General features: G+C 45.0%; 1 protein-coding gene across 1 annotated transcript in view; it reads left to right on the forward strand.

The window, feature by feature from the left end:
* The first annotated feature begins 13,810 nt into the window (after positions 1 to 13,810).
* Positions 13,811 to 26,519, forward strand: part of LOC124606069 — a 114,525-nt gene continuing 101,816 nt past the window's right edge. Inside the window, exons 1-2 of the mRNA XM_047138032.1 lie at positions 13,811 to 13,977; positions 23,184 to 23,427. Coding sequence (XP_046993988.1) covers positions 13,818 to 13,977; positions 23,184 to 23,427 — 404 coding nt within the window. The 5' untranslated portion in view covers positions 13,811 to 13,817. The remainder of the gene's footprint in view (positions 13,978 to 23,183; positions 23,428 to 26,519) is intronic.

Here is a 26,519-nt window from a genome sequence, read left to right on the forward strand (position 1 = left end):
CGTCCTCATGTGTTGACTCAGGGATCGAGACGTGGCTGCACGATCCGTTACAACCAGGCGGATAACATTCTTGTCATCTCGACTGCTAGTGATACTAGGCCGTTGGGATCCAGCACGGAGTTCCGTATTACCCTCCTGAACCCACCGATTCCGTATTGTGCTAACAGTCATTGGATCTCGACCAACGCGAGCAGCAATGTCGCGATACGATAAACCGCAATCGTGATAGGCTGCAATCCGACCTTTATCAAAGTCGAGAACGTGATGGTACGCATTTCACCTCCTTGCACGAGGCGTCACAATAACGTTTGACCAGGCAACGCCGGTCAGCTGCTGTTTGTGTATGACAAATCGGATGGAAACTTTCCTCATGTCAGCACGTTGTAGGTGTCGCCGCCGGCGCCAACCTTGTGTAAATGCTCTGAGAAGCTATCATTTGCATATCACAGCATCTTCTTCCTGTCGGCTAAATTTCGCGTCAGTGGCAAGTCATCTTCATGATGTAGCAATTTTAATGGCCAGTAGTGTATAATGTCTCATCAGAATAACCCCAGCAGCAAAGTAGCGCTTCAGGGAAACCAAAGAGGGTTTAAAGTGGCTACTTTTGTGTCTAACCTCTACTATATAAACAATGTGCGGGTGTTGTTAGTTCTCTTGTCTTGTTTTCTGCGCTCTGAACAAGTCTACGTAGCTGCGGCCTGCGATGTAGCGAGCATTTCCGTGTGATATGCTACGGAAGGGATCAGGGCATTTTTGTTAAATTGCAATGAAATTGCCTGTAGTTAATTTATACGGGACAGACTTCTGCCGTAGGTCACTGACTGATAATATCTGAGGAATTGTGTGCGCGAGAAAAAGTAGCTCTCAGTATTAACTTCTAGTACATGCCGAATAACTGATAATTGGATCTGTGGACCATACTATAAATTGAATATAAGGACGGGTCTGGTCACTTAGCTTTGTGAAAATAAAAGTGTAGGTAGTTTGAATTACTGTATAGAAATATAGTAATGGACCATAGTTCTTGCTAGAACATCTCTGGGTGACCAACTATAAAAATCACGGACATTTTAGTTTCCATAATTGCTGAGAGTAGTTGTAGGATCAACCCTCCTTTTCCTTCTATACAAAACGTAAACGTTCATGGTCACTTAATTATTGTTTAATGTTATTAATAAAAAATTAAAGTGATTTCCATAACATCGTCTATATTGGCGAATACTAACATCCAAAGACGTTACTAACTATATTGTCTTCGGTAACGCAGCAACAAACGAAGGGTGATCGACTGAGCCAAAAAGTTAACTTTAGTAACTTAGTCACCGTTATGTTTGTGGCTGCACCATCTGCTGTATATATCTAACTAAATGCCGAGCATATACAGTAGATAATAACATTATATCTTCCGCCAGAGAAGTCGACGACAGCAGGCCGATGGAGGTCGGTTACACAAGTTAGCTCAGGTATTCAACGGTGAATAGATTGAAAGTGAAAACTTGAATATATTGTCACTCATTTGATACAAAACACGTCTGCGCTAACCAAGTCCATGCTAACCTGAAGCTACAGTTTCGGCACACTCACACGCCATCACAGTAACTCATCACAGCCAGCTAATGGTAATTAACTGAACCGGACTCTAGAAGAATTACCAAATGCCTTACCCTTGACAGAATACTCGCTCAAATGTTACACAATTTGACGACTACGAATGTTCAGTTTGCGGTCACAGATTGTATAACATGCCACACAGATTTTGGTTATTCAAAAGTTACAGCTCGCGTATTAAAATCGGAATTTCACGTGTTCGTTTTTCTCACGCGTTCGCATCCACTTTGCTGCACTCCAGGCTCAAGGGCTAATCATTATTCTGCAAAATTATGACACCTGTTAAGAGCTTCTTATACCCACATCCGAACATCGGCCGCTCGGGGTAGCCGTGCGGTCTACGAGCGCCTTGCCACGGTTCGCGCGGCTCTCTCCGTCGGAGGTTCGAGTCCTGCCTCCGGCATGGGTGTGTGTGTTATCCTTAGCGTAAGTTAGTTTAAGTTAGATTAAGTAGTGTGTAAGCCTAGGGACCGATCACCTCAGCAGTTTGCTCCCATAGGAACTTACCACAAATTTCCAATTTTTCCGAACATCATGATAGCTGAACTCCGAAATGACTCTTCAGACTTCACAAAGCAGTTCTTTAGCTCACAAAATAGGTGTGGACGTACTGTTCTGTGGTTGGCTGGTACACTCCACAGCCAGTTCTATATTAGTATTAAACTGCGCAATCCCGTGTCTTTTACATTTGACCAATCACAACTTCATAGCGTTTATGAACAGTTTACTAAATGCGAAAATTTAGAAAGTCCACAAACATCAAACTAAGTCCTAATTTAAATAACAGAATTATCGTAAAATGTTTCTCGTTTCCCCAGGCTCATAAACTGGTAAGTTGTACATTACAAAATTCGCCTAAGAGTATAACTCACTTTCTCTGTACAGTCAGAGTTCTCCCGCTAACGTCTGTTCATTTGATCGATATAACAATTTTCATGTACTATTTTAGTTTCTCTTCACACCATTATTCACATTAACAAAGGAATTAGCAGTAACTAATGAGAGTGGTAATAATCACAATAACAACAATTTTGTTTCCAAAATATGTTTTAATTGCCTGGTAATTTCATAGCACGTACGAGGTCGTTTGGGGCTCAGCATTGTATGGTACTGAAACATGGACTGTGGGAAAACGGAGCAGAAGAAAATCGAAGCATTTGAGATGTGGTGCTACAAACGAATGTTGAAAATTGGGTGTACTGATAAGATAACGAATGAGGACATTCTGCGCAGAATCGGACAGGAAAGGAATATGTGGGTAACAGTAACAAGGAGAAGGGACAGGATGATAGGACACTTGTTAAGACATCATCGACAGACTTCCATGGTACTAGAGAGAGCTGTAGAGGGTAAAAATTGTAGAAGAAGACAGAGATTGGAATACATCTAGCAGACAATGGAGGATGTAGGTTGCAAATGCTACTCTGAGAAGCCTGAGAAGAAGAGGTTGGCACAGGAGAGAAATACGTGGCGGGCCGCAGCGAACCAGTCAGAAGACTAATGACTGATACTGTTCGGCCCCAGTCGTAACTATTTGCAGCGAGTCGCTTGATCAGAGCGCATCCGTTGCGCGATAATCGTGACTCACTGTCTTGTGTTGTCTGCTTGCTATCGTCTCTTACTTAACACGAGCGCGATATGAAGAGGTAAGCCCCAACGTGGACCACTAATCTATACAATATTTTACAGCATACAACACATCAATATAGACAATGTCCTTATTGAGTAAAAAAAATTACAAATTAACTTGACTGTTGCCAAAATCTGTACAAAAAACCTATGAAACATTACTGGCGAAGTCTATTGCACGTAATAATGCTGAATGACCAATAAGGAATCTGAATCATAAACAAGAGCCAATTACTAGTAGCATTAAGTGTTGGTGTTGCACAATTCCACTGAGGCGAAACCTGAGGCTGGACAATGTCCGTTGGCCTAAAAGTTTGAAAAGTGAGTGCAGTCCTCCCCTCCCCCCCTCCCCTGCTCACCGTATAAAAGCATAGTCCTTTACTGTCAGGCTGAGAACAGCCTCGCGGCTCTAGAAACCCGCAAGGCGGATATCACCGTATGAATCTGTACTGCTGCTTTAACTGCTCGTTAGCATGTGATAAACACTGGTGAACCGAAACGCTGTAACCACCTGCATAACAGATCGCTGGTCCAGGTGTAAAACGCAAGACAGCAGTGGTCCTGCGTGATATCGTTTCGAAAATATTCAATAGATTTCCCAAGATACGTGGTCGCGCAGTTCCCGTAAGTCACGGGCTGGCGGTTTGTGGGGGAGCGGAGCTGGCACCGAGCAGGGTCCCAGCACTCCTGAAGACAGAGCAGCACGGTTCTGGCCTGGTGACACAGACAGTTACATAGGCGGAAGGCGCCGTTGCAGTCAGGCAAGAAGTCGAGCACAGAGGGATACAGGTGGTCCGCAATAACGATCACGTAGACGGCACCTGTCACAGTGCCTTCCCTTACTAGCAGAGATCCCACGGAAGCCGAGGTCAATGGAACACATGGCATAACGCTTCGTCTACCGAATTGCGTCCGTGGTGCGGTGCACGTTTCGAGCATACCTTCGAAAGACTCGATCTCTTGTAACAAGTTACTTACCTACTTAAACTGGCCACACAAACCGCAGGCGGTCTTTGGCCTCACTCAGTCCAGCCTTCGACATCTTTCTATTAGCTGCATCTTCCACACCTAGTAACTGCACGTCTCCCACGGTATTATCTTTCCGTCTCGTTCTCGGCCGTCCTAGTGGTCTCCTTCCTTCGGCTTCTCCATCCATTACTGCCTTTATTACCGCATTCTCCCCTCTCCTCCTCACAAGTCCGTACCACCTGAATCTTTTAGTTTCCAAACTCGCTACGATGTGAGGTAGTGTGCATAATTGCTTCAGCTCTCTGTATTTCCTTATTCTTGTCCACTGTTCATTTCGTTTCACTGGTCCATATATTCTTCTCAGTACTTCATTTACAAAAGTGATGAGTGATACGTGGTACTTACTGGAATTAAGGAAAACGTGGAAGGGAGGGCCCACTAATATAACTTTTTTTTCACACTACCCGTTTATTTAACAATATAGAAATTGTGTTTTACATATAATCGAAGCATTTAATCATAAAATTTTCTTTGACAAAATGAACTAATTTGAAAAATTCTTTTGACCTTAAACCTTAATTTGAATAAGCTTTTAATCTTTGCAAAAGAAATCTGAAGTGCTGTATTGCCCGTTATCAGGTGAAACAGCGGTGTTTACTACCGCGCTGGACACACTCTGTCTTATTAATGGTCTTCTGCAACATATAAGCACCATTGAGGAGAAGAGTGATTAATCTTCTCAAAACAAATGACTTAACTTTTGATTTGAAAGCTGTATGTCGAAAGGTTCGGGGTTAACATGCGCACCTGTGCTTAAGAGTTAAATAGATTAGCAAACAATATAACAATGATAAGTCTTACTTCAAAGCAACCAGCCTCTTAACATCTGTCGGCAACGAAGGTGCAACTGGATCCCAACCCGTCCCTTCTGACAATGTTATTTTGATTAAAGCCCTGGCGACAGTTAACTGTTAATATTTTCAAATTTAAACTGAATGTCAGTTACTAAGACCGCTCTGAAGGAGCGTCTTAAAACATTATCTGCGAAAACAAGATCCAGCTAAAATACACCAATAATGACCCGGTCTTTCAAACACAGAAACTAACAACTTAGTACAGCGGATTGTTCAGATTATAACTAATTACTGAGAAATGTAATTTCAGTCAAAGAATTGAACCGGTTACAGCTAAATCTAACCACAAGGTCCCTCTTTTGTTTGATGGCAACTTGTGCTTAAGTACATTTGTTCCGGCTGTATTTACGACCAAGATCTGATTAATTAGAACATTAATGATCGTGTACAAACCAGAAAGACAAGGCAATATAATAGAGGAACAAATTTTCAAACAACAACTAGTGTCTTAGTACACTATTCCTCCCTATATGCCGGCCGGAGTAGCCGTGCGGTTCTAGGCGCTACAGTCTGGAACCGTGTGACCGCTACGGTCGCAGGTTCGAATCCTGCCTCGGGCATGGATGTGTGTGATGTCCTTAGGTTAGTTAGGGTTAAGTAGTTCTATGTTCTAGGGGACTGATGAACCACAGCAGTTAAGTCCCATAGTGCTCAGGGCCTTCCCTATACTTACGACCAAAGAGCCAACCAAGTAAAAGTCTGAGGGTCGGGTAAAAACGAAAAAATAATAAGGAGGGCAGGTACACGATGAAACAAACCACCACGATGATTACAGAATGTTACTCCCCTTTATCAGCTCGGGGCTTCGACCGCTCGGACCTCGTAACCACCTCTTGTCGCGACGCTACCACCAATCTCCAAACTTCGTGCCTTTCTCCCGGCCTAGCGAACCCCGTATATATACTGGCAAGTAAAGGCCCTCTAAGGACACAACCCACAGTACCAACTCTTCCACATAGATATCGGCAATGGCGCCGCAAGAGGGATATTCGATACTACACCTGAGCCAGTGGCGCCATACAGAATAGTGTACCAACTCAATGGCGCCAAGGCTCAATGAGTTTTTTACTTTTTTTTTCAGGGTCCAAGTCTCGTTTGCGTTGCACACCACTGGTTTGATGATGGTCTGATACAGTTATTTTTGCTTGCCAAATAGTAACTTAGATCTTATGATGTTATGTATAGCTCCTTGACATCTTCCCCCAGCTTCAATTCTCTTTAAGATCTCTTCTTCTACAGGGTTTTGCTGATTGATGTTGACACCGAGGTACGTGAATGTGTCCGTTTTCCCTACTTTTATGTTCCTGAGTGTTAGATTGTTTTGTCCTGACTGAGCTCTTCATCCTATTACCAAGAACTATGTTTTACTTTCATTTATCCTTAGGTCTACTTTTTTAGCTTCTTCCATCAGTACAGTTCACATTTTCTCCAGATCTTTCATGCTCCTTTCTGCCTTCACAATTTTCTTCCTTTCTTGGGACCTTTGTCCTGCGTCACGCGGGGTAGACCGTGTTACTATTGATGTGGCAGTGTTAATTGCAGAGGGTGGCCGGATGCCCTTTCTGCAGCCACTCCAAACCCCCCGGAACTGAATTAGTGGACCCCAGCTGTCTGCGTGTAGTGGAAGCCATGGGTTAGTGCGGAAGTTTCCAAAAGTCCGCGAATCTTGTAACTGAAGAGGAACGTGGGGACCAGCGCGGTATTCACCTAGCAGGGTGTGGAAAACCGGCTAAAACCCGCATCCAGGCTGGCCGACATACCGGCCCTCGTCGGTAATCCGCCGGGCGGATTCGATCCGGGGCCGGGGCGCCTACCCGAGTCCAGGAAGCAGCGCATTAGCGCTCTCGGCTACCCTGGCGGGTTCCTTCTGTCACCACAATATTATCTGTGAAAGCCATAACATGTACCTTTTTCCCAATGGCGACTCCTGTACATTCTTTCGTTACTCTTCTCAGGGTGTTGTTAAGTGCGAAACTGAAAAGCGTTGTGGATATAATATTTCCCTGTCTCACTCCTGTGTTTACCTGAAATGTTCCTGAGAACTCCCCCTGTACTTTCGCTCTATACTTTGATTCCATTACACACGTTTTAGTTATCTTTATCAGCTTGTCCGGTATCCCACACTCTGCCATTATCCTCCACGTCTTCTCTCTATGCTGTCACATGTTTTGTTAAAGTCTATAAAGACAGAAGGTACCCTTATCGTGCTCCCAGTTCTTATCTGGTATTTGTCCTGGTGTGAATATTTGATCAGTTGTTGACTTAGCCTTTCTGAACCCCGCTTGTGATGTGTCTAATATTACTTCAGTGTATGAGTTGAGCCTGTCCAGTGTAGCTGCTTACGCCATTTTACAGCACGTGCATAGAAGAGATATCCCTATACAGTTCTGTATCAACGTTTTGTACATGGTACATACACCAGCAGTTTTCCATTCCTCCTCCTTTACTTCTTTCAAAATGGCTCTGAGCACTATGGGACTTAACATCTATGGTCATCAGTCCCCTAGAACTTAGAACTACTTAAACCTAACTAACCTAAGGACATCACACAACACCCAGTCATCTCGAGGCAGAGAAAATCCCTGACCCCGCCGGGAATCGAACCCGGGAACCCGGGCGTGGGAAGCGAGAACGCTACCGCACGACCACGAGCTGCGGACTTACTTCTTTCCCGGTGTAACAACAGAATTGATTAATCGGATCAGCCGACACGTTTACATCGATCCACGGTTTACTCTCTATGATCCCGTGCCCATTGCAATCGTGACTGACAGTGTCAAAGGGTCAACACGGCAACACGTACGGATCGTCTGCTACGTAGCTCCACGTTCGAGTACGTGCGCTACGAAACACTGGTGCCTTCAGCGCAACTGCGCTCTGGTGTGAGATCTGCCACACATCGCCATCAGCCCTGCACCACGGAGCGGGCTTTCCGACGCGACGGGGACCGCACTTCCAGCGTCTCGTCTCCTACTCTTGGGTTCAACGCCCTCCACTGTCCACAGACGCTCATGACAGCCTCACGCCAACAGCCGACCAGATTCGCCGTTTCCGACATGCTCGCTCAAACGCCGTGGCGAACAGCAATGTGCCCTTACGTCTGCGGGTTCCCCATTTGCGAGCCTTTACCGTCGCTTGAATATTTTCCCATTCGTATCTACTCGGCTTACCTAATTCTGTTAGTGTGTCACATGTCCGCAACGCTACCTGGTGGCATCCAATCTCGCGGTGGGCAGTGGTCGTAATGTTTTCGGCTCATCACCGTGCTGTCTTCATGATATTTTCACCACCAGTAACCCTGTTCGACAAATTTATTTTTGCAATAAACACAGTTACTCACAATCTCTCTTACAAAGGAAACCCCCCATCGCATCTTTCTCAGATTTAGTGATAAAATGGCCCAGTTGATAGCCCCAGGAAGAAGGTGCACTGAACTGTGAAAAAAGAAGCGACATAGAAACTGTGAAGCGTCTAAGCACGAGATGTGCAGCATCAGGCAAATTGCAGGAACCACGTTGTTGTGGTTGTGTTTTCACGGAGCAGGGCTGCAAAGTGAGAGATCTGTAATCCATGTTCAAATCTCACTTGTACGTACTTTTCTTCACAAAGTTACGAACTTTCCATCCAGCTATTGAGGTGCCTGTTCTCCTTCTGTAGTATTGGCAATTGTCATACTATACATTGGTTATAGACTATGAGTCATCTGGTAAAAATATATGTTCCGGCCTATCGAAAAGCGCCGGCACGAAGACGAAAATAGCACGAGGAAAGAAGGCGGAGAGACGACGTCAGCCAATAGCGCGCTGACAAAGACCGCACCACGACAGGAGAGGCATCTAGCCGAAGAGAATACAAGCGCCGCTCCTGCCAGCCTCGGCCGACAGTATTAGTACAGTAGTAGACCCGGTACTACGATAGCAGTGACGTGTCATCCATATCCATTGCTTACTTGGACATTGTCTATAGTGAATAACATTACTTATTTGCATGTCGCCCACCGCTTCCGACACCGATGTAAAGCCTAAGTATTGTCAACCTTCTTATTTGTAATAGAAACCATTAATGTTATTTGCTTGAACTGTTGTATAGCATTCCGAGAAAGCAGCACCCTTTAGGCATCCTATAAGCGACGAGTGGGTAGGCCCCCAAATATATTAACCGTCGCACGTAAATGTGAAAATAGCGAGAACAGGTGAGATGCCGCATAGACCTCCCACAGAGAAGAAAACAACAAACAAACGGACGTGAATTATGTTGTATGTTGTATGTTCGCCGGGGACCTAGAAACGACCGACGGAGAGACTCCGTCCCCGCCGCAACCGCAGTGGTCCACAACCCCACGACGACTACCGCAGTCCACTTCACCCCTCCGCCGCCCCACACCGAAACCGAACCCAGGGTTATTGTTCGGTTCGGCCCTGGCGAACCCCCCCCCCCCCCCCCCCCCCCAAGGGAACGTCTCACACCAGACGAGTGTAACTCCTGTGTTTGCGTGGTAGAGTAATGGTGGTGTAAGCGTACGTGGAGAACTTGTTTGCACAGCAATCGCCGACGTAGTGTAGCTGTGCCGGAATAAGGGGAACCAGCCCGCATTGGTCGAGGCAGATGGAAAACCGCCTAAAAACCATCCACAGACTAGCCAGCTCACCGGACCTCGACCCAAGTGCACCAGGCTATTAGTGCCGGCGACCAGGCGCTCCGCCCCTCTCCGGAAAGCCGTGCGTTAGACTGCTCGGCTAACCGGGTGGGCTGAACTATGTTACAACAAAGGAATTCAAGAGTCAAAACATCTAAACAGAAACGCGAGAGTCATAACATGTGGTATTTGGGTAGAACAAATAGGAGGTACGTACGAAAGTTGCCCAGAAAATAATGCATCACATTTTTCTTATTCTACAATTCTTTTTTGAACATAATGAGAAATACACACACGAAAGAATGATGTTTTATCTACACACCCTATTTTTCCACGTGATCTCCATCCCGTTCTATGGCCTTCCTCCAGCGCGGAACAAGAGCATGTATGCCCTGTCGGTATCAAGTCTTGTCCTGGTAGCGGAGCCAGTGTTTCACTGTGTGAATCACTTCCTCATCGTCCTCAAAACGTCTTCCACGAATGGCATCCTTTAATGGCCCAAACAGGTGGAACACCGAGGGGGATACGTTAGGCGAGTCAGGTGCGACAGTCGTGGGTGGTCTCCACGAGCGCTGCAAATCGTTGAGCTCAGCCGAACCACCTTCTGATCACCACACCCTCCATGCCCAGTGACTAACTGTACTTCTGTCGACAGCAGATGCTCCATAGACTTTGCACAAGCGTTTGTGAATAATCCCCACAGTTTCCTTCTGTGCAGCGACAAATTCAACTACGGCACGTTGCTTGTAACGTGCATCACCTACAGACGCCATGTTCAAACTTTTCCGCAGCTACGCTATCAGAAGTGATGGAGACTTGGCGTGCTCACTTAGGAGACTTCAAATAATACATACGTAAAGTTTCGAATCCGCAGGATTGTTTTGGAATGAGAAAAGAAATGCGGTGAATGTCTTTCTGGGCAACTCTCGGATGTCCTTCCTCGCAGCTCGCTGTTGCAGACGGACGTGAAACCACGACACAGAGATACATCTGAATTCAGCAAACAGACACACCAATGACTGGATCGGTGCAAGGGTTATTTGAACACAGATATCCTTGTTTGCAATCCAACAACATGACCAGATAACCATGACATCATGCATGTTTACGTTTGCACTTCTTGAGTTTGGAACGTTCACTGTCTCGGTTTCGCTTCCTTTTTCACAGTTCATTACACTTTCTAACTGTTTTCATTCTCGATCTGTGTTCAGTTTTTGATGGGCTATTCACAGGGTGTCTTGCCACTGAATCTGAGGTTGGTGGGATGAGGAGTTTCCATTGTTAGTAGCCAGTTCAGCACTAAAGAAAGGCAAGCCTGTTGATTCTTGTGCCAGAATAATAGACCAGCACTTCTGTACATCGTCCACAAGTCTCATAACGCGTTTAAAATAAATTGCGACTTTCGACAGTTGAATACGAAACGAGTCGGGGTAAGCGCAGTTGCCGGCGTGTGCTGGGCGCTTCAGGACATGCCCACAGTACAGCTCCAGGCCTGCTCGGCGCGAAACCTGGCAGGCTCGCTGACTGCGTGAACAGCAAACCGGACGAACCGTGATCTTTCTCTATTGACTTTAAAGAAACTATCCGTCAATAAACGATCATTCTCGCACGTATTGTAATTTAATTCGTCAGTTTCTTTCATTAGCGTCATTTCGTTGACGGTCAAAGTTATTCTGCTATTTCGATAGTACGTAAACTCCTACAAGAAATTGTAAGTTTGCAGTGAGAAATACTTGTCGGTATGAATTTGTGTTGGTGTCTGTTAGCTTACATGTTGCTGCGTAGTAAATGTAGATAATATATTGAAATACAGGGTGTTCCAGAAGTGATGGTGAATATTCAAGGATATGACGGGAATGATCATTAAACAATAAAGTCAAGTAAACATGGGCTCTAAAACGCATACCTTAACAGCTATGAACACCTGTTCATCATCGGTACTTTGGGACAAAACTCTTCTAATGAACAAGTGCTCTAAACTTTTAATGTATGCATTTTAGAGCACATGTTTACTAGACTTTTTTCCTTGTTTTGGTCCATACTACCACTTCCCACAATATGGAAAGCAAAGAACTTGCAGTAGAAGAGATTTGTTTCAGAATATTAGATCAAGACTGTCTCATAGTTCTTAAGGTATGCGTTTCAGAGCCTATGTTTACTTGACTTTTTTGTTTAATGATCATTCCCGTCATATCCTTCAATATTGACTATCACTTTTGAAACACCCTGTATATCGCTGTCTGTCTCCAATCTCGAGAAAAATGGAATGTGTGTGAAGCCCTGTGTAATGAACTGCTGCGTCAGTAGAGTAACTAGAATGTAATATTCATAAATTCCTCGTATCTCACACATGGTTTGAGATATCGGAACAAGATTTTAGCAAATGATAGCGCACGAAGAAGAGAGTGATTTGTCATATGATTAGTAGGCGGAATTTCCATATCTACCGCGATACTCAAGCGACTACCGATTTTTTCATTGAAATAATGTAATGATTGAGGACCATCGATAGTTGATGATGGCTCAAATGGTTTTGAGCACTATGCGACTCAACTTCTGAGGTCATCAGTCGTCTAGAACTTAGAACTAATTAAACCTAACTAACCTAAGGACATCACACACATCCATCCCCGAGGCATGATTCGAACCTGCGACCGTAGCGGTCGCTCGGTTCCAGACTGTAGCGCCTAGAACCGCACGGCCACTACGGCCGGCAGCTGATGATGGGTTTTGTAACAATATGAGTGAAGTTACACGTTTATTTTTATACCGAGAATGGGCTGTTTCATGAATTGTTGACTTGACTTGCACTCAGTTGCTGGTTTAATAATACAGTATTTGAAGATTCTGCGCAGTTTCAACTCCATTAGTATGTTAGTGGGACGAATATTTCTAAACTAAATTCTGCTGTGTTTTGACAAAAGAAGCAGATTTTTTTTTGGGGGGGGGGGCGAAAGGGAGGGGGGGGGATTTGTGGTAAGTTCCTATGGGACCAAGCTGCTGTGGTCATCGCTCTCTTGACTTACACACTACTTAATCTAACTGACGCTAAGTGCAACATACACACCCATACCCGAGGAAAGACTCGAACGTGCCTACCCCGCTCGGCAAGTAGATTTCAACATGGTAACAAGAGAAGTTACGCACAGTCCAACATGAATCAATGTCTCCTCAAGTACCTTATTACTTTCAACTTTATCTCATCGAACATTTCTTTCTACCCAGAGCAAAATATCTGTTTTCCTCCACTACATTTCTGGAGCTTTATGTATAACAACAAAGTGGTAGGGTTCAAAAAAATGGCTCTGAGCACCATGGGACTCAACTGCTGAGGTCATAAGTCCCCTGGAACTTAGAACTACTTAAACCTAACTAACCTAAGGACATCACACACATCCATACCCGAGGCAGGATTCGAACCCGCGACCGTAGCGGTCGCGCGGTTCCAGACTGTAGCACGTAGAGCCGCTCGGCCACACCGGCCGGCCAAAGTGGTAGGGGTTTTGTCCATTACTTTTGTCGAATCCCGAGGAATCTATAGCAGCAGAAGGCTATATTCCCAACAATGAACGTGTTCTTAGACGACGCTTTTATTTCAGATCCCGTATTCAGATGTACTGCACTGTTGTTATTAATAAAACGCCAACACAAAACACTTGCCGGCCGGAGTGGCCGAGCGGTTCCAGGCGCTACAGTCTGGAGCCGCGCGACCGCTACGGTCGCAGGCTCGAATCCAGCCTCGGGCAAGGAAGTGTGTGATGTCCTTAGGTTAGTTAGGTTTACGTAGTTCTAAGTTCTAGGAGACTAATGACCTCAGACGTGAAGTCCCATAGTGCTCAGAGCCATTTGAACAAATGATTCGTGGCGCTTGTGTGTTGGCAGCTGGACTCCCGCATAGCGGAAAGGAACACTGCTGTGTTCGCGACGAGAGGCGTCCAACTTCCCGCGGTTTACCCTTCCTGCGGAAAGATTTGCGCCGCGCCCGTCGCTGTGCTGAGCCTGCGTGCGCTCCCTGCAGTGCGCACTGCGCGTGTTCCCCCTGTCAGTGAGAACAGCCTAAGATGCAGGCGGCGGGTGTGGCAGCGTCGCTGTTAGCGCTGCTTGCAGCAAACGGCACCTCGCTGCTCGACTGGGTCTGCGACTACATCTTCCAAGTCACCGGGCCGCCCGGGAGCAGCTACGGCGAAAAGAAGTTGTGGTGGACCTACTGTCAGTATCCCCGTAAGTACTTTTTCGTACATTACGGATTTACACGACGTTATCCGCCGTGCGGTTCTTAACAGCCGACAGACGTCTTGGCTTGCACGTCCTGTTGTGGGGCGACATAAAAGGTTCTCAGCCCGACAGTAAGGTACTATTTTCACCCACTGCTACATGGTCGCGTATACAAACAGTGATCCAAAACTGTAAAATGTTTTCTATTCCAATCTTTGATCACAATATGAATTCTTTAGACGATGACCGGTTTCAGTCCGTAATGACCATCCTCAGGTCTTCTTCACACCATGTCCTAAAGTGATAAGGCCATAAAGGCATCGTCATAACATATAAAATATAATCAGCATAGCATCGTCATATAGATCTAAAATATGGTGTAGAATAGGCCGCATCGTCCACACAGTCATTATGACAGTCATCTTCATCTTCATCCAATATTGCTTGCAATTCGGCGTCTTCGAACTTTTTTGGTGGTCTTCCACGTCCTTCATTTCTTACATTAAAGTCATTATTTCTGAACCGTTGAAACCATCTTTTGCACGTTGCTTCTGATAGAGCATGATCACCATATGCCTCGACAAGTATTCGATGCGACTCTGTAGCACTTTTTTTCAAATGAAAACAAAAAATTAATGCTTTCCGCACATCATCACTTTCTGGTACAAAATTCGACATTGTTAACACGATGAAAACATATGATGTTGTTTGTTCCATGACTTGATGTATACTAAATATCTTTTACAGATGCCATACCAACCAAACAAACAAAAAATTAAGGCTCGTTCACAACACATTGTTCCCTATCGACACATTTGTAGCCGCACGAGATTAGCTAAGCGATCTGAGGCGCTGCAGTCTTGGACTGTGCAGCTGGTCCCGGCGGAGGTTCGAGTCCTCCTCGAGCATGGGTGTGTGTGTTTGTCCTTAGGATAAGTTAGGTTAAGTAGTGTGTAAGCTTAGGAACTGATGACCTTAGCAGTTAAGTCCCATATGATCTCACACACATTTGAACATTTTTTGACACATTTGTATCTTAACGCTCATTTCATACCGGTACACCTGGTATATACCATTTCTGAGAATAAACGAATTAGCGAACTCTCGAAAACCATCCGTTAATTGTATCATTCGCTGCAATAATATGACGAGAAACGTCATACCCATGGTAAAAGAATTATTGTAACTTGCGTATTATAAGAGTATGCCGTTTCAAATGAATAGCATGTTGAGAATCCGTTAACAACGCATTGTTTTTGATAGAATTTGTTATGATTAAATCTCCGTTGGTAATGTAACTACAATTAAAGCTTTCAGGAAATTTTAACATTTTGTGTCGTATCATACGTCGCTGTGTACTAACAAACTTACTCGACTATATTACAAATATGCTCCCCTAAAGACCAGAAAAGTAAAAAAGAAACTTGTAACTTCGCTAGCTGAAAAACGAAAAGAAGTCATGAATCTCATAGACGCTGCATACTTGGCATGTAAACTGCGCCCCACGCTTGAAAATCATATGCATACAAACAGAAACGGAAGCAGCTGTGAGAAATGCAAAACTGAGGCAGGCCCACACATTACCCGACAACAGAAATAGAACATCTGTCCTACGGAAACACCTGTGTGGTCTTGGTATAGGCAAAGTAAAAGCTGCAGCTGAGCCAACTGTCCCTGCGGAAGAACTGAACAAGTAGTTCACATTATCTGAGAGCACGACTCAACCAAGAACGAAACAGATGCTTCATGGCGACTGTAACCACAAAGAATTCTATCTAAAGCGTGTTATTTGCAATACCGCCAAAAACCCATCACGTGTTTCAGATTAGCATCTATTGGATACAATGGCATCACAGTCCAAATGCTGAAGGTTATCACTGACTCAATACTGCCCACTGTAACAGATATCTTCAACCTCTCCATAACTACAAGAGTTTTCGCTGAGGCCTGTAAACAGGGACTGACTAAGCCACTATCTAACAAGGACGTTGCCACAGCACCCTCTGATTACCGACCTAATTGCATTCTTCCCGCACTGTCCATGACCTTAGAATAAATAGTACACGGCCAGCTAACAAAATGCCTAATCACAAACAACCTACTAGAAGGATATCAGTTAGGTTTCTGTAAACATCACAGCGTAATGGCTGCCTTAATAATGATGACAGATGACCTAAAGCTTGACGTGGATGCACAAGAGGCGACTACTATGTGATTCTTAGACTTAAGAAAAACCTTTGACATTGCCGACTTCGACATTTTACTTGCCAAATTTAGCAACCAGAATTTCTCACCAGGTGCATTGTAGTGGTTTCGCTCATACCTGATGCCTTGCCAGGAATGCGTCATGTCTCACACCCTAAGGTCACAACGGAGGCAGGTCGTATCAAGCATCCCCCCCAGGGTTCGGCATTAGGTCCTATGCTCTTTACTTTTTATGTCTACGATGTGTGATCAGTTTTGTCCTACTGCAAACACCACATGTACACAGATGATCTCCAGTTGTATCGAAGTGCAAAACCAATAACCCTGAAGACAGCTATCAAGAATTTTAGTAGTGACCTGTGTGCAATATCAAAATGGAATCAGGATACACTGTTAAAGCTCAAGCTACGCAAAACCCAAGTTGTACAGGTTGACCATTCTAGGCTCATTAGAACGAATTTTTACAATCCTTAACCCCAAATCGGAGAAATATCAACTTCTTCAGAAAAGAATCTAGGTCAGTAACACATGACAATCTAAATTGAACTAGGCACGTTACTGCAATGTGTAAGAGAACATCAGTATCTCTCCATGCCCTAGGAAAATATAAAAATCTCTTCCGTCTTGATCTCAAGAAGAAAGTTTTACAAACACTTATACTTCTAATTATTGATTACAGCGATGTTATACTGTAAGCCCTTTCTCAAGAAAGTTCACATAGCCTGGAACTGGCTGTGAATGCATGTGTCCGTTATACCTGTGATGTTCGACTCTTCCATCACATTTCATCATCATATGCACACCTTTCCTGGCTTCATGCAGACAAGTGCAGGATTTTTTCCATAACCTCTGATACCTTTACTGTCTTGTCATCGAACGCTGTCCCTCATATACCTCCTCGAGCTTAACGCTCTTGTCTGAACAACATGGCAACATTCATTCTCACAACAGAAAAATGTTTTCTGTCTCGCTCCATCGCGTAGCTACTTTCTCGATGTCCTTCTCAGTATCAGGACTCTCGAATAAACTCGTGCAGTATATTAGGGAAATGAACTACATCTCCAGCTTCATAAGTCAGTTAATGACATGTGTACTAAAGCAACAAAAATGATTACCATTGTCCCTGTATGCATTCTTTGCCCTTCTTTCCTAATTTTCCAATATTCTCAGCTGGTGCAGTCTCCTTAAATTTCCTTTCCCCAGAACTCGCTATATTATAAAATATGTATTTTGTACGCCCATAAATCATTTTTACATCTGCCACTATGATGAATGTTATTATTGTAATCATTATTATTAATTACAATTATTATCACTATCAGTGGCACTAGCAGCAGAAATACAAGTACAGGAAGTATTAACTTTATTAGTTGATAGTGAGTATTACTTACTCACATTGTCACTGTAGACATTAAAATCATTTTAACACTTTTTAAAACGCTGATGAACTCCATGTCTTCACATTAAAATTCCTTTTTTCTTAGGTAACTATGATGTAAAAAAGTTACTGTATGTATGGAAACCCAATCCGTTGTAAGAGAGGGCCTGGTAGCCCTAATTATGTGAGCTTAAATCAATGCTGGTAGAAGTTATCTGTATAGTTGAGGGCCAGTGTCTTCAGAATAAGCGGTTGAACATTCGTAATTACGTAAAAAAAATCAAAGACGGCGCTTATCAGAATTCACTGAGCTTGCTCATTGCAATCGTGCTGATATCGGCGGCACAAAGGCCATATACGAAACTTCGATCTCGTAAAAATTTATTGTTTATAAATTCTAAAACTCAGCTAATCTATGTTGAGGAGACGCAGTTAGTTCTCGTTCCCCGACGGGATTTACCATAACTCGCCAGGGTTTGGAAAGGTGGAAATTATTTATTAGATATTATTCATGCCGACAAATTCCACAACTTACGAGCCACTAGAAAAGGCTCACGAGTGACTACAATACCACAAAACTTGAGCAGTTAACAGTTGGCCAGTAAGCTGCGCCCAATCTATCATCACTCTCGAGAGAGTGATGCATTATACACACGATAAACTTTGCTCATTAATTACTTGTGTCTAAGCCTCAGCGTTTCTCACCAGCAGAAATATACTTAAAACACAGTCATAAAGTTCACTGCCTGCACGGCTTTACTCAGTCAACTTTACTTGCACAGACTGTGCTCTAACAAAGCTTACTGCGGAATCATGACACAACGACTCTCAGTACACGTCTTTCCAATTCAACTGCTGAGACACTTGTCTTCTGATTGTGGTGTGTCGCTCCACTCTCTTAAGTCTTGATGGTTATGACATCAGACACTACAGTTCACCACATATAAACTCTGCTTGTAATTATATCATTCTCTACAATTTACTGATATATAAGTCAACTCTACATTCATCAACACTAAGAATTCTCTACTGTCAACCAGAACAAAACGTAAAGTGGATTATTTTTTGCTTTGGGATGGCTCTGGTGTTGGAGTTCTCCGCAGGAACCAAAGAGAAGAGAAGTCTTAACATTTAATTTGGGTCCTTTTTATATTCCCTGCACCTGCTCCTATGCTTTCCAGATCCCATTGCCTTAGCCCACGATGGTGACTGGCAATATCTGAGGGAGCCAGCTGCCCTCCCCCGAATGTGGTATCTGGCAGCCTCGCGCTCCACCCATTTCCGAGTAGGCTAGCTCAAACTCAAATAACTCCACTATGTGTACTCTGATTGTTATGCTGTTTACACCATTCTTAGTGTAATGAAATGTTGCATCAGTTGACACGTTCGTCAGCTATTTACCTCTCTTAATTATTATACCAAATCGCTTAATTCATTTAATTATCAAACTGAGCATGCGAATCGTTATGACAGCACACTGCCACATCTCTCGCTGCTGATATTTATGGCATAAACAATGGCTGTAACCCAACTGGGTTGGGATTGTTTAGGGGAAGAGACCAAACAGCGAGGTCATCGGTCTCATCAGATTAGGGAAGGACGGGGAAGGAAATCGGCCGTGACCTTTCAACGGAACCATCCTGGCATTTGCCTTGAGTAATTTAGAGAAATCACGGAAAACCTAAATCAGGATGGCCGGACGCAGGATTGGACAGTCGTCCTCCTGAATGCGAGTCCACTGTGCTAACCACTGCGCCACCTCGCTCGGTAACCCGACTGGCCTTCGAGCTGAACTGAGCTCGGATGGCCAATCCAGGTATGTCATTTCGTATTGCTGCAAGTATGTGCCAGAGTTCCGTGGCTATAGAGTGACGCATACCAGTTTTTTGGTAACCCACTACCAGATGTTTACAGTGTCAGAGAGATTTGGAGAACGTTCTGTTAACGGCGACTGTTAAAACCATCTGTATCACGGTAGATCGGGACAGTGTGTGGTTTTGAATCATCTTCTTGGAAGATAATGTCAGGGCATCTCAGAGATAGGGCAGAACCATAGGTCTCAACGCATTACAAATATAAAGGCTGCTGTCCAAAATGCCGACTATGCACTGTGTATCAAATGGTGCCCTATACAGTGATTCCAGATGCTGGCCCTGCACGAGACTGATCAGTGCAACCTGGCAAGCCTCCGCACTGCATCTGTCGACCGTGAAGCTGTAATAAGAACAGGGCCTCTGCTGAGAAGACAACGTGCTGCCATCCTGTGCCCAGCACCTTCATAGGGCGCACCACTGCCGGTATGCCCATCTCTGCTTCCACACCGGTGGAGCCCACAGCAATGGTCAGCGTGCTCATAGTCAGCTGAAATGCTAGTAATCTGCCCGTCGAAGCCCAAACTACACGTGATGACATGTTTACGAGTACTTTATGGATTGCTGCTTTCATGTTGTCGGTATTTCAGTGGCGAGATGTCTGAACATACACTCATGCTCATAAATTAAGGATAATTGCAGAATGCGGTGCCACACAACGTGGCTCTACACAAAACTGGCGCTAATAGCATAGCCACATAGGGAACACACACGGCATTGGTGATAAGCTGAGAACACCGTCCCGAAACACATGTGCTACAAAACACCACTGTTTCCTGCGCATGTACCCCGACATCAATATGGGATATGATCACCATGCACATGTACACAGGTCGCACAACGGGTTGGCATACTCTGGATGAAGTGGTCGAGGAGCTACTAGGGTATAGCCTCCCATTCTTACACCAGTGCCTGTCGGAGCTCCTGAAGTGTCCTAGGGATTTGAAGACGTGCAGCAATACGTCGACCGAGAGTATCCCAGACGTGCTCGATGGGGTATAGGTCTGGAGAACAGGCAGGCCACTCCATTCGCCGGATATCTTCTGATTCAAGGTACTCCTCCACGATGGATGCTCGGTGGTTCCGTCGTTATCATCCACCAGGAGGAAGATGGGACCCACTGCATCCCTGAAAAGGCGGACGTACTGGTGCAAAATGACGTCTCGATACACCTGACCTGTTACAGTTCCCCTCTCAAAGGCACGCCGTGGTGTATGTGTACCAATCATGATCCCACCCCACACCATCAAACCACGACCTCCATATAGGTCCTTTTCAAGGACATTAAGGGGTTTGTATCTGGTTCCTGGTTCACGCCAGATGATACCCAGCGAGAATCACTGTTCACACACCTGGACTCGTCCGTGAACATCACCTGGGTCCACTGTTCCAATGACCATATACTGTGTTCTTAATACTAGGATTTACGGGCTTTCCTGTGACCAGGGGTGAGTGGAATGCACCTTACAGGTCTCTGTAGACTGCATGTCTGGAGACAACTGTTCCAATCGCTGCGGTGAGGTCCCAAGCAAGGCTACCTGCTGTACTCCGTGGCCGTCTGCGGGCACTGGTGGTGAGATATCGGTCTTCTTGTAGTGTTGTACACAGTGGACGTCCCATACTGTAGCGCCTGCACACGTTTCCTGTCTGCTGGAATCGTTGCCATAATCGTGAGATCAATTCGTCGCATATGGAGGGCCCCTGCTACGACCTGCTGTTTTTGGCCAGCCTCCAGTCGCCCTAGTATTATATTCTCCATAACGTCATCAATATGTGTTCTTCGAGCCATTTTCAACACACAGTCACCATTAGCACGTCTGAAAACGTCTGCACACTTGCTCCCTGCACTGTACTCTGATATGCACCAGCCGGCCAGAGTGACCGAGCGGTTCTAGGCGCTACAGTCTGCAACCGCGCGACCGTTACGGTCGCAGGTTCGAATACTGCCTCGGGCATGGTTGTGTGTGATGTCATTAGGTTAGTTAAGTTTAAGTAGTTCTAAGTTCTAGGAGACTGATGGCCTCAGAAGTTAAGTCCTATAGTGCTCAGAACCATTTGAACCATTTGATATGCACCAACACACCTCTGCGTATGTGGACTGCTGCCAGCGCCACCGTGCGATGACCGCAGGTCAAATGCACCGCACTGTCATACCACAAGGTGATTTAAACCTGCAAACCGCCCACCAGAGCGTTGTTTCATCATGTAGCAGCATTATCCTCAATTTATGAGCATGAGTGTAGATGTTGATGTTGTTGTTGTGGTCTTCAGTCCTTAGACTGGTGTGATGCACCTCTCCATGCTACTCTATCCTGTGCAAGCCTCTTCATCTCCCAGTATCTACTGCAGCCTACATCCTTCTAAATCTGCTTAGTGTATTCATCTCTTGGTCTCCCTCTACGATTTTTACCCTCCATGCTGCCCTCCAGTGCTAAATTGGTGATCCCTTGATGCCTCAAAACATGCCCTCCCAACCGATCCCTTCTTCTAGCCAAGTTGTGCCACAAACTCCTATTCTCCCCAATTCGATTCAATACGTCCTCATTAGTTATGTGATCTACCCATCTAATCTTCAGCATTCTTCTGTGGCACCACATTTCGAAAGCTTCTATTCTCTTCTTTTCTAAACTATTTATCGTCCATATTTCACTTCCATACATGGCTACACTCCATACAAATACTTTCAGAAACGACTTCCTGACACTTAAAATCAGTACTCGATGTTAACAAATTCCTCTTCATCAGAAACGCTTTCCTTGCCATTGCCAGGTTACATTTTATATCCTCTCTACTTCGACCATCATCAGTTATTTTGGTCCCCAAATAGCAAAACTCATTTACTACTTTAAGTGTCTCATTTCCTAATCTGATTCGCGCAGCATCACCCTTCTTAATTCGACTACATTCCATTATCCTCGTTTTGCTTTTGTTGATGTTCATCTTATACCCTCCTTTCAAGACACTGTCCATTCCGTTCAACTGCTCTTCCAAGTCCTTTTCTGTCTTTGACAGAATTACAATGTCATCGGCGAACCTCAAAGTTTTTATTTCTTCTCCATGGATTTTAATACCTACTCCGAACTTTTCTTTCGTTTCCTCTACTGCTTGCTCAATATACAGATTGAATATCATCTGGGAGAGGCTACAACCCTGTCTCACTCCCTTCCCAACCACTGCTTCCCTTTCAAGACCCTCGATTCTTATAACTGCCATCTGCTTTCTGTACAAATTGTTAATAGCCTTTAGCGCCCTGTATTTTACCCCTGCCACCTTCAGAATTTGAAAGAGAATATTCCAGTCAACATTGTCAAAAGCTTTCTCTAAGTCTACAAATGCTAGAAACGTAGGTTTGCATTTCCTTAATCTTTCGTCTAGGTGAGTCGTAAGGTCAGTATTGCCTCACGTGTTCCAACATTTCTACGGAATCCAAACTGATATTCCCCGAGGTCGGCTTCTACCAGTTTTTCCATTCGTCTGTAAAGAATTCGTGTTAGTATTTTGCAGCAATGGCTTATTAAACTGATAGTACGGTAATTTTCACATCTGTCAACACCTGCTTTCTTTGGGATTGGAGTTATATTCTTCTTGAAGTCTGAGTGAATTTCGCGTGTCTCATACATCTTGCTCACCAGATGGTAGAGTTTTGTCAGGACTGGCTCTCCCAAGGCTGTCAGTAGTTCCAATGGAATGAGTGTAGATAGAAGTAGTTAATGAAACTGTGTCCGGGCAGTCAGTGAGCGGTCTTCAATGTTTCACAGGAAGCTATGACGTGTACGTGACGTGCGACAACCTGGCGCCGCCGTCTGCTGCGGTGTCGGCGGTGGCGCGCCTGATACCGACCACCAGCAGCAGCAGCCGCTGGCCACCCGCATGGGGGGAGGGGTGCGGCGGCGCTGTGGAGGCGGTCCGCGACCTCGCCAGAGCCACGCCAGACGAGCTGCACTCCTGGGACCTGTGCTCCCTCATCGCTAAGCACTGCATCCACTCCTCCTGTGTCCGGGGGTATGTATGCCACGGAAGGCCTCCGTCATTAACCGTACACCTAATCTTCTTTTCCTTTTCTTAATTTTCTTCTGTGCACTACCATCTGTCTTCGCTACTTTCCGAGCCTTACCAAGTGCACCGCACGACACACTGGTCACTTCCCTACGAGACAGCGGGCTAGTACCTCGTGGCACCACCTGTAGCCGTGATGACGGCTTAAATGCAGATGCTAACTACGCCTGCTGGTTGCGCTATTGTATTTGACCAAAAATGTTACCTGCGCAACGTCCTCAATACGCTGCAAGTTGCAGTCCTGGTCAGAACATTGTTCTGCATAGTTCTGAATGGATTAGTCCGCCCCGATAGCTGAGTGGCCAGCGCTGCGGTCTGTCACGCCGAGGGGCCCGGGTTCGATTCCCGGCTGGGTCGGAGATTTTCTCCGCTCAGGGACTGGGTGTTGTGTTGTCCTCATTATCATTTCATCATCACCAGTGGAAGGCAACGGGAAACCACCACTGGAATCGCTTCCCTAGACGCTCATGCGGTGGACCTCTCTGACGAGGCCTCCCCCCATGACAAGAACTGCAGTAAGGCAGAACTCAAAAGTTTTGAATGGATTATGTCGGAATAAGTGCAATCGTATGAGGGCGAATCGCTGCTGCTCTTATAGTGGGTGCCTCGCTAAACAAGACGCCTGAAGTGTTTGGTGTACCAAGAGGCAAGATTTGTACCAAATGCAGCGAGAGTGGGAAATGCATCCTCTAAGTCACAAATTGGACGAAAGTGTAGCGGGACTTTGAATTTTTCCGCGCTACACTCGTTCCCTCAGATATAAATTATACAGTCGCAGCTGTATGAGCGCTCGACGGTAGAGAAAATATATAAGAAAATGAAGGTACAGAAGTTTTAACTCTTTTTGTTTTCTACCCGCTCTTGTCTCTTGAGAGCGGAAGCTTAAATTCACTTATTAGCTAGTCTTGGTCGGATTAAGACGAAAAAACTTATTGATGTGCAGACGTATTGTGAAAGTTTGAATGAAATTTGGAGGATGGAAGCAGCAACGCAAAATACATAGCATTCAATATCAAGACGGTTTTAATTTGTATACGTTAGTAATTCCTGGACAATGAAATTTATTGCAAGATTTCGGAGCAGCTACGACTTTTCACGCAAAAATGAAGCAGGAGATTTTTGGAGAACAAGATCTGGACGCCGCACAAGAGAAGACATGTTAATATGGTAAAGAATGAACTCTTATCTACGCCATCTCCCCCTGTTAATCACATTTTGTTGTTCTCTGTTCTCTTTCAAATAATTTTTGTAGTGGAAATTGGTTTGACTTTTGCTCAGAAACGCCACAAGGACCACCCCAACAATAGCTTTTCCGAATCACAAAGTCCGATAGCTCTTCTGTAATACGAAGTCCGATTTGCATTTCATTCTTTCCCTTTTTCTCGGTCATTAACGATTTTAATACCCCTTTTTATTCACCACTTCTTCCCACATATTCAACCTTTTCTTCTCTTCTTTTCCTTTTTTATTAACCACTACAAAAGGATGTGTTGCTTGGTCGTGACAGACGGTCATTGTGAGGACTGCGACGAAACATAAGAGCACGATAGCTACATTAGTCACATCAGAACTGAATGTCGTAATCGCAAATACGAAGGCAGCTCCATAAGCAGGGAATAGCAGAGAGAGCTCGAATTCCGAAACTATCGGTGGATATCAATTCCTGCAGAGTGATGAAATGGTTATTAATAGGAAAACGTGGTGCCGAAGCCAACCGAAGAAAGCGGTTCGGTCGGATGAGTCTTGCTTCACATTTTTTTCCAACTTCTCAACGAGTTTACGTCCAAAAAGTGAAACATGGAGGTGGTTCGCTGATAATTATGACAGCGATATCATAGTATTCCATTGGCCCCATTGTTACTTCCAAGGTCACACTGCTGACAAGGATATGTGACCATTTTGGCTGATCAGGTCGAGCCCATGGTACAGTGTTTGTTCCCCAACGGCGACGCCATTTTCCAAGATGACTGAGCACCTCTTCACACACCTCGCATCGTCGAGGACTGGTTCCTTGAGCACAAGGATGAATTCTCACGTCTCCCTCAACCACCGCAGTCACCATATCTCAATATTATTAAGCCTCTGTGATCTACTTTCGAGGGGAACGTGCGTTCAAAATGGCTCTGAGAACTATGGGACTTAACTTCTCGGGTCATCAGTCCCCTAGAACTTAGAACTACTTCAACCTAACTAACCTAAGAACATCACACACATTCATACCCGAGGCAGGATTCGAACCTGCGACCGTAGCGGTCGCGCGGTTCCAAACTGTAGCGCCTAGAACCGCTCGGCCACTCCGGCCGGTGAACGTGCGTGATTGTTAAACACCTCCTTCATCTTTACCCGAACTTCCCACTAACCTGCAGGAAGAGTGACATAGCTCTCGCTTGGAAATTATGCAGGACTTGTATTTACCCATTCAGAGATGACTGGAAACTGTTATGACAGTGTGTTATGTTCTTGGTGTTTCCTTATTTCTGTACACTGCCTGTACGTCATATAGACATCCCTTGATGTTTAAGTCCGGTGGACGCACCAGTTTCCGGCGATTATGAGTGGTACGTTGCAGCCTCTGCTTCGAAAATTCCCAGCCACTGTCCACGGTATTAGTATTGTGTGATAAAGCAGGCCCCACGAGGTGTGATAGGCGTCCTGGGTGTTTGCCCGACCGGAAATGTGTGCATGCAACCTTGTGAAAATGGCTGTTGTCATCTTGTAACATGGGAGTGTCCACAGCATACTGATCACGAAGATTTACAAATAGGGCAACGCTTCGTCACTGAGAACGGGGAAACAAACACTCTGGTTCACGTTATAAGGGGATAGTTTGTGTTGTTGGCCCGGATGATGATCACACGAATATTTGGTCAGGATTTGTAAGCGGTGGGCCCTTGAGGTACGGCAATACGCGAACACGAGAAGTCAGTTTAAACAGTTTTATTAACAAAGGCTGATTATAAAACACGCACGCTACGCGAACCCATCATCACTGTGTCTGACATCCTAACATCGGCTAATTACGGTCGTATCGAAAGGCT

The sequence above is a fragment of the Schistocerca americana genome, chromosome 3, assembly GCF_021461395.2.
Source record: "Schistocerca americana isolate TAMUIC-IGC-003095 chromosome 3, iqSchAmer2.1, whole genome shotgun sequence".
Lineage (NCBI taxonomy): Eukaryota > Metazoa > Arthropoda > Insecta > Orthoptera > Acrididae > Schistocerca > Schistocerca americana.